The 20,231-nt window shown below is 27.2% G+C and overlaps 1 protein-coding gene across 1 annotated transcript in view; it reads right to left on the bottom strand.

Annotated features, from left to right (window-relative positions):
- LOC142324229 (phosphatase and actin regulator 2) overlaps positions 1–20,231 on the bottom strand; it is an 878,850-nt gene that overhangs the window by 12,779 nt on the left and 845,840 nt on the right. Inside the window, exons 6-8 of the mRNA XM_075365060.1 lie at positions 11,638–11,859; positions 9,885–10,113; positions 4,159–4,301 (exon numbers count right to left, since the gene is read on the bottom strand). Of these exons, the coding sequence (XP_075221175.1) occupies positions 4,159–4,301; positions 9,885–10,113; positions 11,638–11,859 (594 nt within the window). The remainder of the gene's footprint in view (positions 1–4,158; positions 4,302–9,884; positions 10,114–11,637; positions 11,860–20,231) is intronic.

A 20,231-nucleotide genomic window follows, 5' to 3' on the forward strand; every position in this document is an offset into this window, starting at 1 on the left:
TAAATGATTCAGAAGTAGTACAAGAAATTTGGGATCATACAAACTCTGAATATACAATGATGTGGTAGGAGAAGCTTTAAATTTTTTAAATTAAAACTGTTTTGGAATAAGCCATTAATTAGCTATAAATTTAAAGTGAAATTAAAAGATTTATAGTAATTCAATTTTGCACAAGAATTAGCTGTTGTCACAATTGAACCACACAATGTGTTTTACTTCCGCAACTTCATTTATTAATAAAATTAATGAGCTACTACAAAAATACCGAGACAGTGGCTTTGCTGTCAATATTCTTGAGAACTCTATCCTACTTTTTAAACCAATTCTTCTAATTGTTCCATTAATTTGAAATCATATAAATAGACTCTCAATGTCAAGAAATTTGCAGTGATAAAACTTGTTTCATGGCTCAATATGATTAAAAAAAGAAGCTAACTGTAATGCAAGTAAAATTTTTAAAACAATATTTTATTTGCAGGGGTTTTCCCAAATTGAATTTATGGACTAGATTAATATCTCAAACTACCTACCATCAAGTTTTTAATTTCACGTTTGATTTATTTTCAATAAATGGCTTATTTTCCAACAATTTAATTTAGCATTAATACTAAAATACTCTTAGAAGCTGCATATATTGATACTTTGATATCACTGAAAATGCAGGTAATGAAACCAGTTCATGAAATGGTATTAGAAGTTGAAAAATGAAAAAAAACCAAGGAAAATTAAGAGACTTGTTCCTTTTGAAAAATTCAAACTTTTTCTTACTACTTCATCAAAATTTAATAATGCTCAATCAAACCAGTGATTCTCAACCTTTTTAGCACCACAAATCCCAAAAAGTAAAAAAAATATATAATGAATTTTCGTGACTCCCAACCCCAACTTAATAAGACCTAGTTAAAACTATTTAGCTGCGTTGATAGCGTTAGGTAATAAACGTGCATTTATGAAGTGTACAAAACACGAGCAATTTACAGGTTCCAACTTGATGTGTATGTGCTCCTTAATTTGATCTTCTTCATAATATTCGTGTGAGGGCGTCATGTTCGAACATGCATATGATATATTTGAACACGTCATGCTGTAGTGTAAAAAAGGCATAAGAGACTGCAGAACGTCAGTTTAGTTTCGAATGCAAAGCTGGTGCCTTTATTTAAGTTTTTAAAAGCAAAGTTTCATTGAAAATAACAATAATTGAGGCTTTGCTTTTTAGGGTGCAATCAAACTGTGAACTATTTTTTTTTTTTCAATTACATTCTTATGCAAAAATGGATAAATTTGTGAAAAAAAACGAAGTGAGCCATCTATGCATCCAGTGAATTGATTGGTAAAAAGACAAAATTGAACAATGACAGTTATTTAAATTATGGTTTTACCTCATTGGATGGAAAGTCACAGTGCATTGTTTGCTTTCAAGTCCTCTTCAGTGAAGGCATGAAGCCATCAAAATTAATTTGACACTTGGAAACTAAAGATCTGGATCATAAAAGCAAACCCTTGGAATTTTTTGAAATAAAATTACATACTTGGGGAATTCAACAAACTTCTATTTGTAAATCAAGCCATACTGATAAAAGTACATTGATGTTAGAAGTATCTTCTAACATTAAAAATAGCTAAGATGTCCAAATCCCATACAATTGTAGAAAACCTCATACTGTCTTCTGCAATTGACATGATCAGTGTTTTAATATGCATGGAAGAAGCAAAAAAGCTGAAAAAGATTTCGCATTCCGACAGAGTATCAAGGTGAATTGAAGACATGGCTGACAATATTTGCAATCAGATAATTTTCAGCAAGTGAAGTAAAGTGGATTAGTTATTCAATTTCATGAATCAACAGATGTGACAAACATTTCTCAGTTTTTATGTTTTGTGATATGTGAATGTGATAGGGACAGATCAATCACAGAAAATGTGTTGATTTGCAAATCAGTACCTGGTTATGAAACAAGACAATGTCTTTTATGAAGCTTTTAAAAACTATAACATAGATTGGAAAAAAGGGGTTGCAATATGTAGTGATGGTGCAAAGGTGATAAACATGAAAGAATGGTGGATTTCTGAAAAAATTAAAAGATCATCTTATACACGGGTGGAATGAACACACTACTTCCTTTACAGACATGCTCTTGCTACAAAAAATATGCTGGAAAATCTCAAAAAATTCTTTGTAAAGCTGTAAAAATAGTATGCTAAACTATGCAATGAAATGGGCAAAAAGGAAAATCTTTTATTTTCCATACAGACGGTTATCACAGGGAAAAGTGTTAAACCGGTATTAGAACTGCGAGATGAATTAATATTTTTCCAGGATAAACAAACACCACTCTCAATGTTTTTACAGAATGAGTATATGTTGCTGTTTGCTTACTTAGCTGATCACATTTAATTGACTTGAATGTTAATTTACAAGGACATGATAAAAACATTTTATCAATGACAGACAAAGTCCATGCTTTCATCAAGAAGCATTATATGGATTATTTGCCTTCAAAACAAAAATCCTGATATGTTTTCACTCATTTTCGATTATACTGAGAAATATTTGGATGAAGAAGACAGTATTATTCACTACAGTTGGGATAACATGAAGATGCATTTGCGTAAACTAAGAATTCAGTTGGCAAATTATTTTCCAGAAGATAATGATTTTTCAAAGAGAAGTGTACTGAATCTATTTAGTGAAAACGTTGTTGTAGTTGCTAAGTTAGCAGTTGAGATTCACGATCAGCTCATCGAAATGTCTACCGATAAAACATTACAATTACAATTCACATCTGAAGATTTAGATACATTTTGGTTTATTAGTCAAACTGAATAACAAAACTTAATCACAGAAGCATTGTAAATATTCTTACCTCTGTGAAAAGAGTTGTTTGTCTATGGTTGTACTAAAAACCAAGTATATCATCTTTTATCAATTGAAAACAATTTGCTTTTGTGTATTTCTAACATACATATTTATTTTCGTACATTATCTTACAAATATATTTTCTCCATAGATTCATAAATGGAGAAAATCTTAAATGAAAACCAAACAACCATCTCATTAATTTATTTTCTTAACATGTGTACTTATAACTGTAAGTAAAACATTTATAATAAATGATTTCTCATAAAATGATTTCATTACTGTTTGCATGTAAGTTGTAGGATAATTTTGTGAACCCAGGCTGAGAAACGCTGCTGTAAATTAACCAAACAGTGACTACTGATTTTTTTATTTAATTTCAATCAAAATTAAAGATATCTGATCTTAAAATATGTTGTGGTGTACTTTAATCATTAGGGTCCAAAAATTACATCAGTAGGTGGGCAAGCTAGAAACTGGAAATAGTCATTTTCTAACAATGATCGAGTTACAACTACTTACAATTTAATACAAATACAACAACTGTGATAAGGTAATATATCAAATAAAAATCTTAATGTTTTAGACACTAATATAACAATATGTATATAAGACACTATCCACATACATTGTAATAATAATATTAACTAACATATGAACAAATCCATATTTATGCAATTTTAATTTCACATATTTTTTATTCATTACTTACGATATTATAAAACTAACTAATAATTTCAACTTAAATATTTAAATTTCACAATCATAAAAAAAGTATGATTTTATTCTCAATATGATTTGTAAATAAAATATTCAATTTACAAATATTTTCACACAATTCATATTCTTTGAACTACTGTTGCAACTGCATTTAAAATTTTATGCATTATTGCAATTATCATCTTAGAAACTTTTACCTTTTGTTTCAACAGTGTTACTATTTTATATATATATATATATATATATATTAATCAAAAAGTCACTGTAATGTTCAATTTTTCAACAAAATATTCATTTAATATTAATGAGGCATCAGATTCTGTGGAGAACAGGTATTACAATTTGCCAAGTGTCAAAATAGATACTTTTTTTTCTGTCGGTTCAGATTCTGAGTCAGCAATTTATAAATTCTACATTAATTGTGAATATAGAGTAATAAAAAAAGAAACACAATGCTTATCAATGTAAAAAGAAATTAAAGTTGAGGCTTCAAGGTAAATTCTAAAAATGGCCATAGTATAAAAACAAAATGGGTAAATTATTAAAATGAGCAACTAAAATGAAAAACTTAGCAGACTTACTCTCATGGTCATCATCTCGATATAAAACAGGACCATCTCCACTACTGTCACTGCTATCATTATCATTATCTGAATATGGGCGTGTATTCTCCTTGTTTTCCAGTGTACAAGGAAGAGACAAACCGAATCTAACTGGTCTTGAGCTAAAGACAACAATAAAAAATACATATAATTAAGAAATAGCAAAAAACAAAATTATAGTAACACATTATGAAAAAATATTAAACTCATTTATACAAAAAAAAAAACCCCACTACTGATATCACATTAAAAGATAAATAAAACAAAAATTTCAACTTTAAAACGAAAATTATCTAATAAATAATAAAAATGCTTAGCATCAAGACTATCATTTACATTTGTAACACATTTAAAATATTATAAAGAATACTACAAAACTTTAAACACACAGAATACAATAGCATTAATTTTATATAAAACACGGCAGACAAACAAAACATTTAAATCCAACTGTAAATAATTACAAAAAAAAGAAGATTTATAAACAAAACATTATTCAGTGTATCAAATAAATACCTTTTTTTTTTATTTCTGATTAAAAACAAAAAATTCTAATGATTTGACTGACAGAACAGGAAAGTAGCAAAAAATAAAGTGTTAAATATTTTCATTTATTGTATAAAGCTATGAGAAAGTGCACAACAATGGGAAGCATTAAAAAGCTCCAGCAAGGACTGTGATAAATTTCACAACTTAAATATTTACAGCATTTAAAAAAAGTTCATGTCATATGTACAAAAAAAATGAACAAATTATTTCATTCTAAAAATTATTAAAGTACTGAACTTAAACGTTTCATACCATTCAATTTTAACCAGAGAATGTCCAATGTCTGTTTTTTTAACAAAATTTAAAATTGACACTTTATTGATAAGATATTACATTTAAAAGAACAACAATCCATGACCCCTAGGACAATAAAGTAAAAGACCCAATAATTGTTCAAGGTCATGTTTGAAAATTAAAAAATGTTATAAAATATTAGAAGCTGATTTTTTTTTCAGTGGAAAAATAGCTAAAGAGAATAAAATGTTGAATATTATTTTATTCTAAAAATAATAAAAAAAAGACAAATTTTTCCTGGGAGGGCCAGAAAAAAAGAATCTATGATGCTCTAAAGACTTATGTTACGATAATTTCTTAACTTAATGAAATATAATTGAGATGGTATATGAATATGTCTGAAATGGGAATTTAATCCAGGAATATTTATTAAAGCTGGCAAACTTACAGTATACATTTCCACATGAGTTACAGAGATTGTCTATTTAGCATAATAATTGTTCTCAGTGGAGAGTACTTGCCTTCACAGGCCCCTACTGGATAACTTGCTCCTAGTTCAAAGCTATTAATTTACTAGTTAATTATGAAATGTAATTCACAACTAACTAAAAACTTTATTCTGGTGATTTCATTTCCCACATGCAGTTTCTACCTATATAATAAAAAAGTAAATTTTATTTTATTTGTCTTGCAACTTCATTTGATAAGTTCATATTTAAAAATGATTACTCTATTATCATTTTAAAAAGCTACCTATCATATCAAGCATAAAAAAATAGATAAATAGACCACTCAAAAGTTTAACTATGCTTATAAGTAAACATAATCAATGCAGTATGCAGTATTGTTATTTATTTTTATAGTTAAAACTGAGAATGGGAGTATAGCCTCAAAATACATAATTGTAGTTTACAATCAAAGAAAGACAGAAGATAGATCCAAAAAACACAGTAAATTTTACTTTTATATAACTCAAATAAAAATTTAGTTTAAGATTTGTGCAGGTGAAAATAGTTAATTATTTGCTGCTGGCCTATAAATTTCAGAAGAAAATTAATAAGATTATCTCATGCTCCAGACAAATGTTTTTAGTACTGGCCAATTTATAATTATAAAAATGTTGAACATAATTTTTGTTGACTAAAATTTGAACAAGATTTTTTTCATTATGAAATGAAGTACAAAGGGAGGTGAGAATTAAATTAATTACGTTAAATAAGAACTAATAAATTATTTGACATATTCTTTAAAAAATGTATTATAGAACAAACTCCAGACACAGTCTTTCTGCACAACTTTTTGATTAAATTTCTTGTGCAGAAATTTAATCAATCTAATGTTTTAAAAAAATGAAAATTATCTTGTTACAATGATTATACCAGTAATTATACCAGATTTACATATGAAAACTAGTGATGTCAAGATGAAAAGATATGTCTACTTATCTGAAACATTAAAGTAATTGTTACAATCACATCATCCTAATTTGTTCACACAATCAAATGTGAACAATGTTTACATTTGATCATTTCACCTTTATAAGTTTACTTAGCCCAATAAATAACAAAAAACCACTGTACAATGAATGGGTGTAGACAATAAAATAAACACTATGTAAATTATTACATTAAAAAAAAAAGTCCTGCAGATTACATATATGTTTAAGCAGATTTGGAAAAGAGACCAAAGTCGGAATTCATGTTTATTATAAGAAATATTTGTTTGTGGTCTTTCTGTAGAAAAATAATGCATGTTTTGCATGAAGTACAATTTGAAGTTGAAAATCATTAATTATAAATTTATGTAGCTGTTATAAATTCATCTTTGTGTATACTTTAATAAATGTGCATAAAATTTAATATCTGCATAAAATGATACTGATGAATAAAATATTGGAAATAATACACTTCTTTCAATAAAATTATAAAATTTCTGTAAGGCCCTAATAAATAAATCTATTTAACTACATAATTTTAAATAAACAGAAAAAACATAACAAAAATGAATTTTTTTAACGATATAATTTTGACCAAAAAAAGAAATTATAAGAAAATTTTACTAAAGAAACAAATTAGGAGAATAACAAATTAAAGCATATATAGAACAAAAGAAAAGAACACTGAAATTAAGTGCAAAAACATACTAAAATAATCAAATTTACCATATTTTAATCCTAGGCCGTAATGGTGGCCTTCTGTGTCCAGCATAAAAAATATATCTTCCATTAACAAAATTTTAATGAGGAAATGTTATTTAAAGTTTAAACAGGATAAAAAGTAATTGCAATATTTTTTTATACTACTGGACAACGGAGAATTCTTTTTCGTATTGTCATGTATTTTTATCATAAAATAAAATACAGATATTAACTGTTCCATTCTTATAAAACTCGTAGAACAACTAATATCCCAATATATATATATATATATATATATATATATATATATATATATATATATATATATATATATATATATATATATATATATATATATATATATATATATACATTTCTGATCTACTTTATAATTTTAATTCTGAAGAAGTAAAATAAAAACCATAATTTCTTTTTTTTTAAAGGCAGTCAATCTTGTGTAGGAAACCTTACAACCAAAAACCCAAGTTTAGCTGTTAGAAATGCTAGAAATTTACTTTACTAAAGTACTTCAAGCACAAATGTTTAAAAAGAGTTGAGTATTTGCATGAGATTAACTGGTATTTAAAATGTCAACAATGTAAGAATCATCTGTTGCTAGATTTTTAACAGCATTCCAGTTTAAATTGTAATGATCTGACAGTATAAATTTATACATGACATTAAAGTCAAATGGCAGAACAATCTTAACAAGTAATCAACAACTGGTTTTACAGTCCAGATTTTGCTTAAAAGTGGCTTCTGCTTCATTATAAAGAATATCATTGTAGATTCAGAACTAAGAATAGAACTGAACAGTTATGTAAGCAAAATCCTTGAAACGAGTATCATCTAACAAGTACAATGGTATAACAAACAACATAAAATTTCCATACATTTTTTTCCAGTTAACCACACTTGAGTATTTTACTCATTTTTGTATTAATAAAATTCTAAATAATGCAGTTCAAAATTTTGCTTTCTCCCTCAATGCATCCTGGAACTATAATGAAATAGGATTTTTCTATTATCTTCAGATTTTTTCCCTTGCATACTTTATTCTTAATTTTATAATATTTTCATATTTTATGAACTGCACATGTGTTAAAAACAGTTTTTAATCGATGACATATTAAAAATAACATCAAGTCAACACGAGAAAGATATGAGTTTTAATACTATGAAATTCATTGCAAGAAGAGGTACCTTATATTAATTTTAAAAGATCTATACTAATTTAAGTTCAAAATAAAATAATGAGCAGGATCTAAGTTATAACAAAGCTTAGTACCTAACAACAGTACACCTTAATAATTAAAAAAAGGTGAATATTCAATAACCTTTAAGAAACATGAATTTTAACATGACATGAAAAAAAATCATAAAAGCAAACAGTTTAACAACTTTAAAAGTGTAAAAACAAATGTTGCACTTAGACTGTAAAGTTGTAACAAACTCTAAACACAAATCACAAATCTGTGCATAGGTGCAGTAGGAAACAGGGGTAATTACAGAATGACCTTAAATAAAATTACTGATACCAGGGCAAAGATTTATTACAGAAAATAAAATAAAATTTTTTACAAAAATAATCAAATATTATTTACTATTGTCATCTTAAGGATTATTTTCAAAAACAATTCACTGTCTTTTTTTATTCTAATATGCATTACTTATAAATGTAGGTATTTCTTGTAAAACATTTTTTGAGTGTATGATGAACTATTTCTTTAATTAAAGTTAAGAACATTTTCTTTAACGAGCTCATAACTTCTTGAAATGATTTCAGTCTTCACACACACAATTTAAAATAATATATATATATATATCTTTTTATTATGTAGTAACTACTTGATGATTATCCATTACCAATATTAATAAATGAATTACTAATAGAGCAGTAAAACTACTCACAATCTGGCAAACATTTTTCAGTCCTTATAAACTATTTTTAGTTGTTCTGATTTCCAATTATAATTTATTTTAAAATAATATTATGTAATGAAACAAAATTAGAAAAGAAAAAAATAGATCTTATTTGCAAGTGATCGCATACTGTTTCTGATTTCTTCTTTCATTTTTTCCTTTTACAGTTTTATGTTATTAAAAATTTTGTTCTGTAGAATAAGGAATGTTTTTCAAAGTGAATTTAACAATAAAAACCACACTTTTTCAAAGAAACAGTATTGATTTGAAATTGTATTTTATAGAAGGCATTTGTTCTAAAATGGAACAAGTATTATATTTACAGTATATGTACACTGTATTATACATTTTTAAACTTATAACAATCGTATTATGCATTTTACTAGCACTGTTTATTTATTTATTTTTTTTAATAAATAAATACATAAAATTCATTAAAATATATAAATAAGTAATAATAACAATAAAAAAAATTAATCATATTAGATAAACTGAATCCTGTTTCTTGATACACATGAAATACTCATAATTCATGTATGTAAATGAATCTACTTTTGTCTGCGGAATGAAAATAACTACTACGTATTTGGTGTGATTCTTGCTTATTGTTCAAGACACATTAAACTTAGCAAGCTACAACATATACCAATACTATTAAGTAACAACTGCTGTATATAATGTTAACTTTCTTAATTTATTTTTCATAAAAATTCTGCAAAAATATTATAAGTGGCAGTAATGGGCAAAATCATAAATGAAATGTTATAATCATAAAAATTGTTAGAATATTTAAATTAGTAAATGGTATAATTTACTGATATACATACAATTATAAATCAGATAATATGTATAATTTACTGACTTTTGAGGTGCAGATGGTGCATCTTGAGTAGGGGTCGGTGGCTTTTTGAGCGCAGATTTAAGAGGCATTGCATGGAATTTTGGTTCCTTTGCAGGTATTTCCTCTATTTTAGATGTATCAATACCAGGATCAGGTTGAAGTAATCTACTTTCACCATCAACATCATCTTCATCATCATCATCATCTTCTTCTCCGCAATCATCTTCTCCATATTCATTATCACCAAAATCTGTAAAAATTCAAATCAGTGATGAACTTAAAACATAGATAGATTATATAACTTAGAATAATGTAACAAAATATCATATCAGTTGAATAATCAGCATAAGTGCTGATTAACAGATATGTGATACTATAAGAACTTTGTTTAAATCCAATTAAATTAAAAGTAAATAGTAACACACTGTAGAGATAGTATATAAAGTTTCAGTTGTATGATAATATTCAATCATTAAAAACATTGTACATTCTACCCAATTTTTATGATTATAACATTTAAATGTTGATATTTATGCCAGTAGATAGTGATAAGTTAGGCTATTTGCAGGATTAGAATAAGTTTTTGTATAATACTCACTTACAATTTTGACTCTTAATAAACTTTTGGCCACTTAAACTGACTGACTTATGAAAATTACATTACTGAAATTAATAAAAAAAAATCTTGATTTTATATTATAAATAAATTATATTTTATTAAATAATTATAAACAATTTACTAGTTCATGTAACATTCCCAAAGTCTGCAATAGTTTTCCCAATGCAGGATCAGTAGATAGCTACAATCTTCATTTGTTACCGTTAAAATAAAACTACTCGGTCTGATGCTGAAATCAGCATCAGAGAAGTTTACATAGAAGTTCACGTAGGTAGAGTTACCTATGTGAAAAGGCAAGCATTATTAATCCTTTGTATCAACCTAATATACATCATAATCAACAGAAAAATGTCATAAAAGTTTTATCCTCTACAAAAACTACTTTAAATTTAACATTTTATAAAAAAAAATAAAAAGCATAAAATGGTACAGAGGACATATTGAAAAACATACACAAATAACTACATTTTGTAATATTTAATGAAGTTACTTGGTGAGAAATAAGTGAATTGATCTGCCTCTCTAAGATAAGGAAAACATTACTTTTCAGCACATCCAAAACAATGTTTTTTTTTTTATGTTAAAACCTTTTCAGTAACAAACCAGTTTATTTAATCTCACCAAAATTAGTCTCAATAACTTATGAGAGTGGCACTTATTAAAATTTAAAAATGAATGATTAATTTGGCATCAACATATTAATTTTTGTTTAATTAAAAGCTTCCTGGTAATAAACCTGTTCTCTTTTACTTACAATCAAAAATAAATGAAAATCTAGAATTATTAACAAAAAAAAAGTATATACTCGTGTATATATATATATATATATAAGAAAAAAATCTTATGCAAATAAGGTCAGTCAAATTCTATGAAAAATTCTAATAGGGAACATAGTAAAAAAAATTAACATTGCAAAAAATTTCTTAACATTGTAAAAAATATATACATATGTGAAACTTAACCACTAAACTTTTATAAAATTGATAAAATTAATCAATTTACTTTGATAAACATGGATTTAAATTTTTACAACAGTAAAATTTACTACATTCAAATCAATTAAACAGCTAAAATAGTAAAGTCAATTAAAAACAACCAGATTATCAAAATATTAAAAGCAAGGGAGTTAGAAAAAACAATAAAAAGAAAACATACCTTCGTAAATGAAATCAGAAAAATTGAGCGGCAGTGCATTATGTATTGATGTAGTTGGAGCTGGTGGTTGCTCAGAAAGAGAACTGAACATTGGAGGAGGAGGTATAGGTCCAATCTCTGACACAGGTATGGGAGGTTCTGGCAACTCAGACAATGTTAATGGAGGATCAGATGATGGTGGAGGTGGCGTACCCACTCTAGGAGAACCTCCATCTCCTGAATCTGTAAAAAAAATCTTAATATAACACATTTTTAAATATTTAAAGTGATGATGTATCAGACTGCTGGAAATCAAATCTCATATGGCTTAAAAAATTACTTTTTTTATTTATAAATTTATAAAAGTTTTATAGTTATTTATAAAAAAAAATGTAATGTTAACATTTTACATACTTCAAAATTTTAATTCACCATATTTAATAAATTTAGACACTTATTTAACTAAACAAATTTTCTTTACACATTTAATAATTTTTACAACATTTCAAACTCTTCCTAACCAATTTTTTCACTTAATTCAGAGTCCTTATTCACATTATTATTTTGTGATACTTGGTTCACATTATTACTTGGAGTGATAATATTCAATCTATTAAAAACATTGTACATTCTACACACATTTTATACAAAAATATTTAAATGGTAATATTTATGCTAGTAGATAGCGATAAGTTAGGCTATTTGCGAGATTAGAATAAGTTTAAGGTCGGAAAAGTATGCCTTACCTCTATGTAGTACAAGAGGGATCCAATGGACTGATGGTACTTATGGTGACATCAATGCAAAATGCAGGTTCAGATTTTGGGGGTGCTACGCATTAAATATTAAAAGTTGAAACAGATAACTCTGAAAATACATTAACATACAACAACAACTAATAACATTGAATAAAATTAAATTCAGAAAAATTAAGTATATTCTCAACATCCAATCACTGTTGAAAGTGGAAAACTCAAAACTACAACAAACTTTCTTGAGAAGAAGAAAATAATGATCACTGCAGCGCAGGAAACAAGAAACACAGACAATGATCAGTTTGAATCAAATTGGTATACAGTATACAAGAGTAAATCCACTAGTGAGATATTTTCAGGAACATGGATTTTTGGGAGTAGATTTATAGTCAGCACTACAATCATCGACTCTTTAGTGAATTTTGATCCAGTAGATGCAAGAACATCAGCGTTGATTTTTAAGTCTATCAATAAAATCTACACTATGCTAAACATTCATGCACCAATGAATGACTAAAATCAGAATGACAGACAAGAAGTAGAAGAATATTGGGAAAACTAGATAATTACCTGACAAAAATCCCAGAAAACAACACCATACTTCTTGTTGAAATTTTAATGTACAACTTTTCAAAGAGGAAAAATAAAGAAATTACATCAGTAAATATTCACTTATAACAAACAATGAAAAATGAGCAAACATTAATTCAGTTATGCGAAAATCATGATCTGAACTAACAATGTGGGTCTCACTCAATGTAATGTGTGGAGAAAAACAATTAAATCATATAGCCATAAGTAACAAAGTCTTTGGGAAAAATTATGTGATAAAATGAGCAATTTTATCACTATCTGATCTGACTGGGTCAGATAATTATATATCTGTAGTCAAAATCAAGATTAGACTAACATTAAACAAACATTTAATAAAACTCTCTTGGTGGAAAAGAGAGTGTGAAAAAGCACCAGAAGAAAGACAACAGTCATGGAATATTTGGAATAGTAAATTCAAGTTAATAAAGATGAATTCTCAGAATAAAGGAAAATATCATCAACGATTTTCAAAAACAAGAGACAATTCATGAGGAAAGAACTGAAGAAAATGAATGAAGAATTTAGCAAGAACAATAGCAAAGAATACTATCAAATATTAAAAAAAACAACTAATGAAATAAACTTCACCAACACTATAGTAAAGGATCCCAACACATGCAAAATAGCTCACTCCAAATAGTAAAAATTGTAACAGAAAGTCACAATCTAAGACACAAAAAAGCATAAAGATTCACAGCCACCAGATTTAGAGGGAATTAAAACAATTATTGAATTACTCAACAATCACAAAGCATTACGTGAAGACGGAATAAAAGCTGAATTATGGAAATCCCTAGATGGTGATAGCCTAGAACATTTGGTGAGGGTCACCGGGGAGGTTTAGAGAACAGAGATGATCCCAGAGGACTGGAAGTCTGCAATAATCCATTTGCTGCATAAAAAAGGTGATAAGTCTGATCCTAACAATTATAGAAGAATCTCACTTCTACCAGTGACATATAAAAGCTTATCTAAGGCCTTCTTAAAGCAAGCAGAATGAGTGTTGGATTCTAAATTGGATGAATATCAAGGAGGATTTCAGAGATACAGATCATGTGCAGAACAAATTTGGAATCTGCAGTCAGTCATCAATTGTAGTAAGAAACGACAAAAGAATGTTACAATAACATTCAATGATTTTCAGAAAGCATATGACATTGATAACGGAACTCAATGATGATGATAGGAACTCAATATCAAAACTTCTGGAACTGGGGTTGTACAATAAAATGACAAGTATTATCAAAGATACTTTCAATGACAAAAAATCCAAAGCCAGGTTTATGGGTACATTCTCTACAGAATTTAGAATCAACACAGGAGGATGGCAGGATGATGGTCTCTCGCCATTACTTTTTAGTTGTGCCCTGGAGAAGGTAATAAAGGAATGGAGAAAATCAGACACCAAAGGGATAGAATTAGGAGCAGGCAAAAACAAGATCTATATAGATTGTCTGACATTTGCTAACAATAGTGCTTTGGCCATGCACACAACAGAAAATGCCAAAATACAATTAAAAAGTTTAACTACACAAGTGAGGAAAATAGGATAACAGATTTCATATTCCAAAACAGAATTTCTAACCAACAATAAGAGAATGACAAACCAAATTGATAAAAACAAAATTAAGAAGACAGAAGGTTTAACACATACAAGACATAAGACATACATAAGTATACAAGACAGAAGTATCTTAGTGAGTGGATCAAATAAACAATAATGAAATGGAAGCATTCAAGTGAAGAGTGGACAAAATGAGAAGAGCAATGAAACTCAGCAAAAATATTTACAAACAAGAAATCACTATATTTTACAAAAATCACATTTTCAACTTTTCTACACCATACAGTGTCTCTGTTCTTACTACTATCTGATAGTGTCTCAGTTTAATTCCATGCATTATCAGATAGTAGTAAGAACAGAGGCACCGTATGGTGTAGAAAAGTTGAAAATGTCAAATAAATTGGGACGTTATAGGAATGTCAAAGAAAATTCATGTATTAGAAAAACAAATCATAAGAGGCATCCTTGGACCAGGGAAGGGCAAAAAGAGAAATTCAACAGACCAAGGAAGATTGAAGAAATATACTTGAAGACAATAAACATACCTCACATAATGAAGATTGGTTTTTTTTTGACATCTAAATAAAATGAATGATAGAATTACTACAAATTTATAATTTAATATCAAAATACAAGGCAACCACACATTGGCTGAACAATAAACAGTAGGACATCAAACAACTAAAACTGAATGTGCAAGATATTAAAGATAGAACACTTTTCCGGGAGGTGCTTAAAACACTAATAATAACCCAGTGTTCGAATAACCACCAACTGCTTCATTATAATACCTGTTAGGTGTAATTACTCTATATATTAACTTTGCTGGTTCATATTTTATAGTAAATAAGTCATTGTTCACTGGATTAAATATTATTTTTAATAAGTTATAATGATCATTACATATTTTAATTTAAGTTTAGATTAAATGAAGATTACACTGATGAAAATGCACATGACAGAATGAGATGTAAAATTAGACTGACAGTGCATTAATAATAATGAATTACTAATATAAAATATCTGCTGGCCTCCATGGCATGAGTGGTAGCATCTTGGCCTTTCATCCGGAGGTCCCAGGTCAAATCCTGGTCAGGCATGGCATTTTCACACGCTACTTGTCATTCATCTCATCCTCTGAAGCAATACCTATGGTGGTCCTGGAGGTTTATCAGCTGATAAAATAGGCTAGCTGAATATACAGATTTATTTACTTTTACAAAAGAATAAGAAGAATGAGACAGTTTATGTATTTATAAATTAATAAGAAAAAATGAGAGTGAGTTTTAACACCCAGAATCCTGTGAAAAAGGACAAGAAAGGTACCAGAAAATATAGAATTAAGGAAGTTAACATCAGAAACTCTGAAAAGGGCTTGGAAAGAATTTAAAAGGAAGAGAGAAAGAGTACTCCTAAATTATTGATCAATCATGCCCCCTACAGTGAGCCATTCAGAAAAAACAGTGATTTCTTTATTAGCCTATCAAAACTTCTTTCATAAATTTTACCGAAGGTGTATTACCTACTGTTTAGAAAATAGCTTAAAAAATTAAAAATACAAATAAATTTAGCTATACTTAAAAAACTTAATTTCATAACATAGAGCAATGCCCTAATATCAAGTTAATATAATTTCTTCATGCTCTAGAATTGTAAATTATATATTTCATATTGCAGCACACTGATTTTTGGTATGTCAGTAATTCAGTAGCAAAGTAAAAGAAAATTTGGATAATTAATACACATAAATGACTGTTTTAGGAATACACATTTAAAAATTAAAAAAGAAAATTTAACTTTTCACAATACACTTCCAAGAGGTAATTTTAATATTTATTTTCTACATATTTACAACTGTTTTAGGGCCAACAGAATACAATTTATAATATTACTGCCAACAAGTTTTTCCATTCTAGTAATAATATTTACAGATGAGGGTGCATGTGGCACATATGTTTGACATCTCCACTTTACTAGTTTTAACAATAAATAGTTTATAAATTCAAAAGTTATATAAATAACCAACAATTGCATTATGTCATACGGTAAATTACATGACAGATAATTAAAAACCTGCCAAAAATTCATCATGGTAGATTATTTTATGAGAAGTATTGCAAATTAAACATCATATGTATGTGATTAAACATCAAATATGTATATATATATATATATATATATATATATATATATATATATATTTAATATACTAATACTTCTAGAAGTTAATTTTTTAACTGTTTTGTACGAAGTAAATTAAATTTGGCAAACAATGAAAATAACCAAATTAAATTAAAATGTTTAATTAAAACACACTGCAGCTTACATGTATTATTTTTTAAATTCTTCTTTTACTAAACTGTGTTACACAATACGAGCTTACTAATTTTGAAAAAAGAGAATTTTTTTATTGCTATATCACAGAATAACATGAAAAATTCAACAAAATACCTTACAAAAATTGACCATGTTTAAATTTCATCATAAATTACAACAAATTGACCATAGTATGTTTCTACCATATTATCAAATTACGCAATTACAATATAAAGGAAAGACTTAAAATCTGCTGGACGAAAAAATAAAATGGGCTCTGGAAACTGTTGGCAATTTTTTCATTATAATGCAAAATGCAGAAGAATTTGCAGGATGATAATCCTACCAGGGAAAGGGATATGGCTCAGCTCACCTTTCGTGTGTTTCTTTATATTTCTTTATTGTTTTTCATTTCTGTTGTCAAAGGACTTAAAAGTATTATTTCTTTTATTGTTTTTCAGTATGCATAATTCATATTATACAGTTGTTTACAAATCAGTAATATATGTTGAAAGATTTTTTTTAAATGCAATATTTTCTCTAAAAATTCTGTAGCGGAAATAAATGGACAAATATCTGTACAACTTAATTTCTAAGCTAGCTCTAGAATGTGAATGTGAATATGAATCTTGGCTGAAATGGAAGGGGCCAATTGAAGGAGTAAATGCATATAATTTATAAAGGGAGATTAATTTTATAAATAAAAGCAGAAAATTGCCAACCATCACCAATTCAAGACTTTTTTAATAGACTCAGTTTCTGAAGACAATTATTAATATAAAAAGTTTTCAGTTATATGCCTGAATATAACCAGAATTTCTGTAGGCTTGGCACACTAATGTATTACAGTTGGTACATTCTTTCTGCCTTACTATTGATAATGCTGGTTATTCTTGATAATGTCTACAACATTTCACGTTTAACCTGATATTCTTACTAGGCATCTACAACTTTTAATGGTTATAGCAGTATTAAAAATTTGCCATTGAATCTGTATTCTTGACATTTTCTTAACTGATTTAGTCTCCTCTTTTGCCATCAATATAAGCAATGTAACTTTAATGTGGTAAGAGATAATAATTCTATAATTATTTACTTATGCCAATACTATTTCTACAAGGCTAAAATTCTACTAATTTCAATTAAAATCGCAACAGTACAAGTAAAAATCACCCATTTATTTTAATATCCAATCCATATCAAGAAATATAAATTAAACTTATGATCAAATTTATCTGGTTATAGTTTATAACCAAATAATATCTTTATTTATAGTATGATTTTTTTTTTAATCATTAGAGGACAAGAAACTATTAAAATGTGAAATAATTAAGTAAATATTTGACTCATGTTTACTTAGTCTACAATGGGAATATTAATTTTTAATATTCCCAATTTTATTATAATTTTTAATATTTTTGTAATAGAATTTCAGTGTGTATATTTTTTAGAGAAGTAATTAGCTATTATTATATGACTACATTTTCTATTCCATTAGCAGAAAGGAAAGACAGCAATACCAACTGCAGCACATTACATGCCTACTAAACAATTCAAATCACTATCAATAAAATTATAGTATTAATGCTCAAGCAACCAATGGTCTTCAGTTGAGGAATAAAAATCTGAAATACAAATACTCCTTTAGCTTATTAAAGCTTGTGAATATGAATAGAACTCATCACGTTAACAAGAATTTGAATCTGTTGTCAAGTTTGAATTCTTTTTTTATTTAATAAATGTTATTATTATATTTTAATCCTAACTCCGTTGCTAAAATTAACACATAGTAAGATGTAAGAAAAGTGTATAAATTATATAAACTATTATCTGATTAACTGCTGACCCCCATGGTGGAGTGGTAGCATTAATGCCTTCCAACTGAAGATTCTGGGTAAGAATCCTAGTCAGATAAAATTCATCTCTTGCTGTAATATTTTTGGGTGTTAGCCTGTAGTTAAATAAATAAACATGTTAGAGCAATTCATTCATTTGTCCTTTACACTATTTGTATAATTTCAAGAAAATATCACTGACAACATGGTATTTGTAAAATTTACACTTGTATACGATATTGTTGTAGTATATTACGTAGTATTTAAAAGAGGATTATTTAATCTAATAGTATTTGTCTAATAAAATATATCTGAAATAAAGGTTGGCGCATGTTGTAAAATTCTTTATGGAAAATTTCATTGCATTGTAGAATTAATGAAGACTTTCTGTAAAATTAGTTAAAAGGATATTTATAAATATGATATTAATTTTAATCTCAATTGAATCAGATGTGAAATGTGTCAAACAGTAAACTATTTCTCATACATTAGCCTTTTTCCAAAGAATAAACCTAGGATCTAACCTAGGAACTAAGAATCACACTGACCAAAATCAATATACTGTTTAGTCCTGTTCATTAGAATTAAACAGGATCAGACATCGTCCAATTGAATGATTTATCAGAAGGCTGGATATAACATACAGACTACTGAGATCACAATAAATGTAAGGATAAACTTATTTGAAATTGTTTTTAATGAACACAATAACAATAAAATTTACTTACAATATGCATCAATTATGAATAAACAGACCTAAATTAAAGCCACTGTATCATACAAGCACACATGTCTTTAAACAAAAGATGACTGTGTTAAATGTTGTATTGTAACTAAAGCAGCTTATAGTCTTATATAAACATGCACATCTAACTGATGCATCTATAATCTATAATCTTTAATATCTAAACATAAAAAATTTTAATTTTCTAATTAAAAAAAATAATATCAAAAATTATAGAAAAAATGAGGTTCTGAAATTTTATTAAAAGTAAATAATATGTGCATTTAAAGTAGCTTGGTTCTGAATCAGTCTGATAATCTGAACTGTCTGGACTAACATGATATGGAAAAATAAGATTATATTACATAAGAACATGAACTAACATAATCATTCTTGAAAAGTGAATATAACACGTTCAGTAGGCTGATTTTAATATCCCAGTTTTTGAATAAGATTTTCTAATATGAAGATATATAAAGCTGTTATAATTTTTTTTTTGATTTTGACAAATATTTGTTTATACAATTAATTAGAATAACCCCCCAAACTACAATTATTCATTTCACAATTCCATTCAAAAGAATTAAATAATTAAGACTCAGTACTTTGTTATATTACAGTTATATTCAAAAGATTTTGTTTACAGCTGCTAAAAATAAATTTTGTATAGTAAGTGTAGTTATATAATCTATGGACAACAATCTATGTAGCTATGGGTCTATGGACAACAATAAGCTGATGTGGATACCACATGACTTTCTTGTATGCCTATTAAATTACATATATTTTTTATTATATTTTTTTTTTTGTTATTGAATTATTATTTA

Source organism: Lycorma delicatula, chromosome 4 (genome assembly GCF_047948215.1).
Source record: "Lycorma delicatula isolate Av1 chromosome 4, ASM4794821v1, whole genome shotgun sequence".
NCBI lineage: Eukaryota > Metazoa > Arthropoda > Insecta > Hemiptera > Fulgoridae > Lycorma > Lycorma delicatula.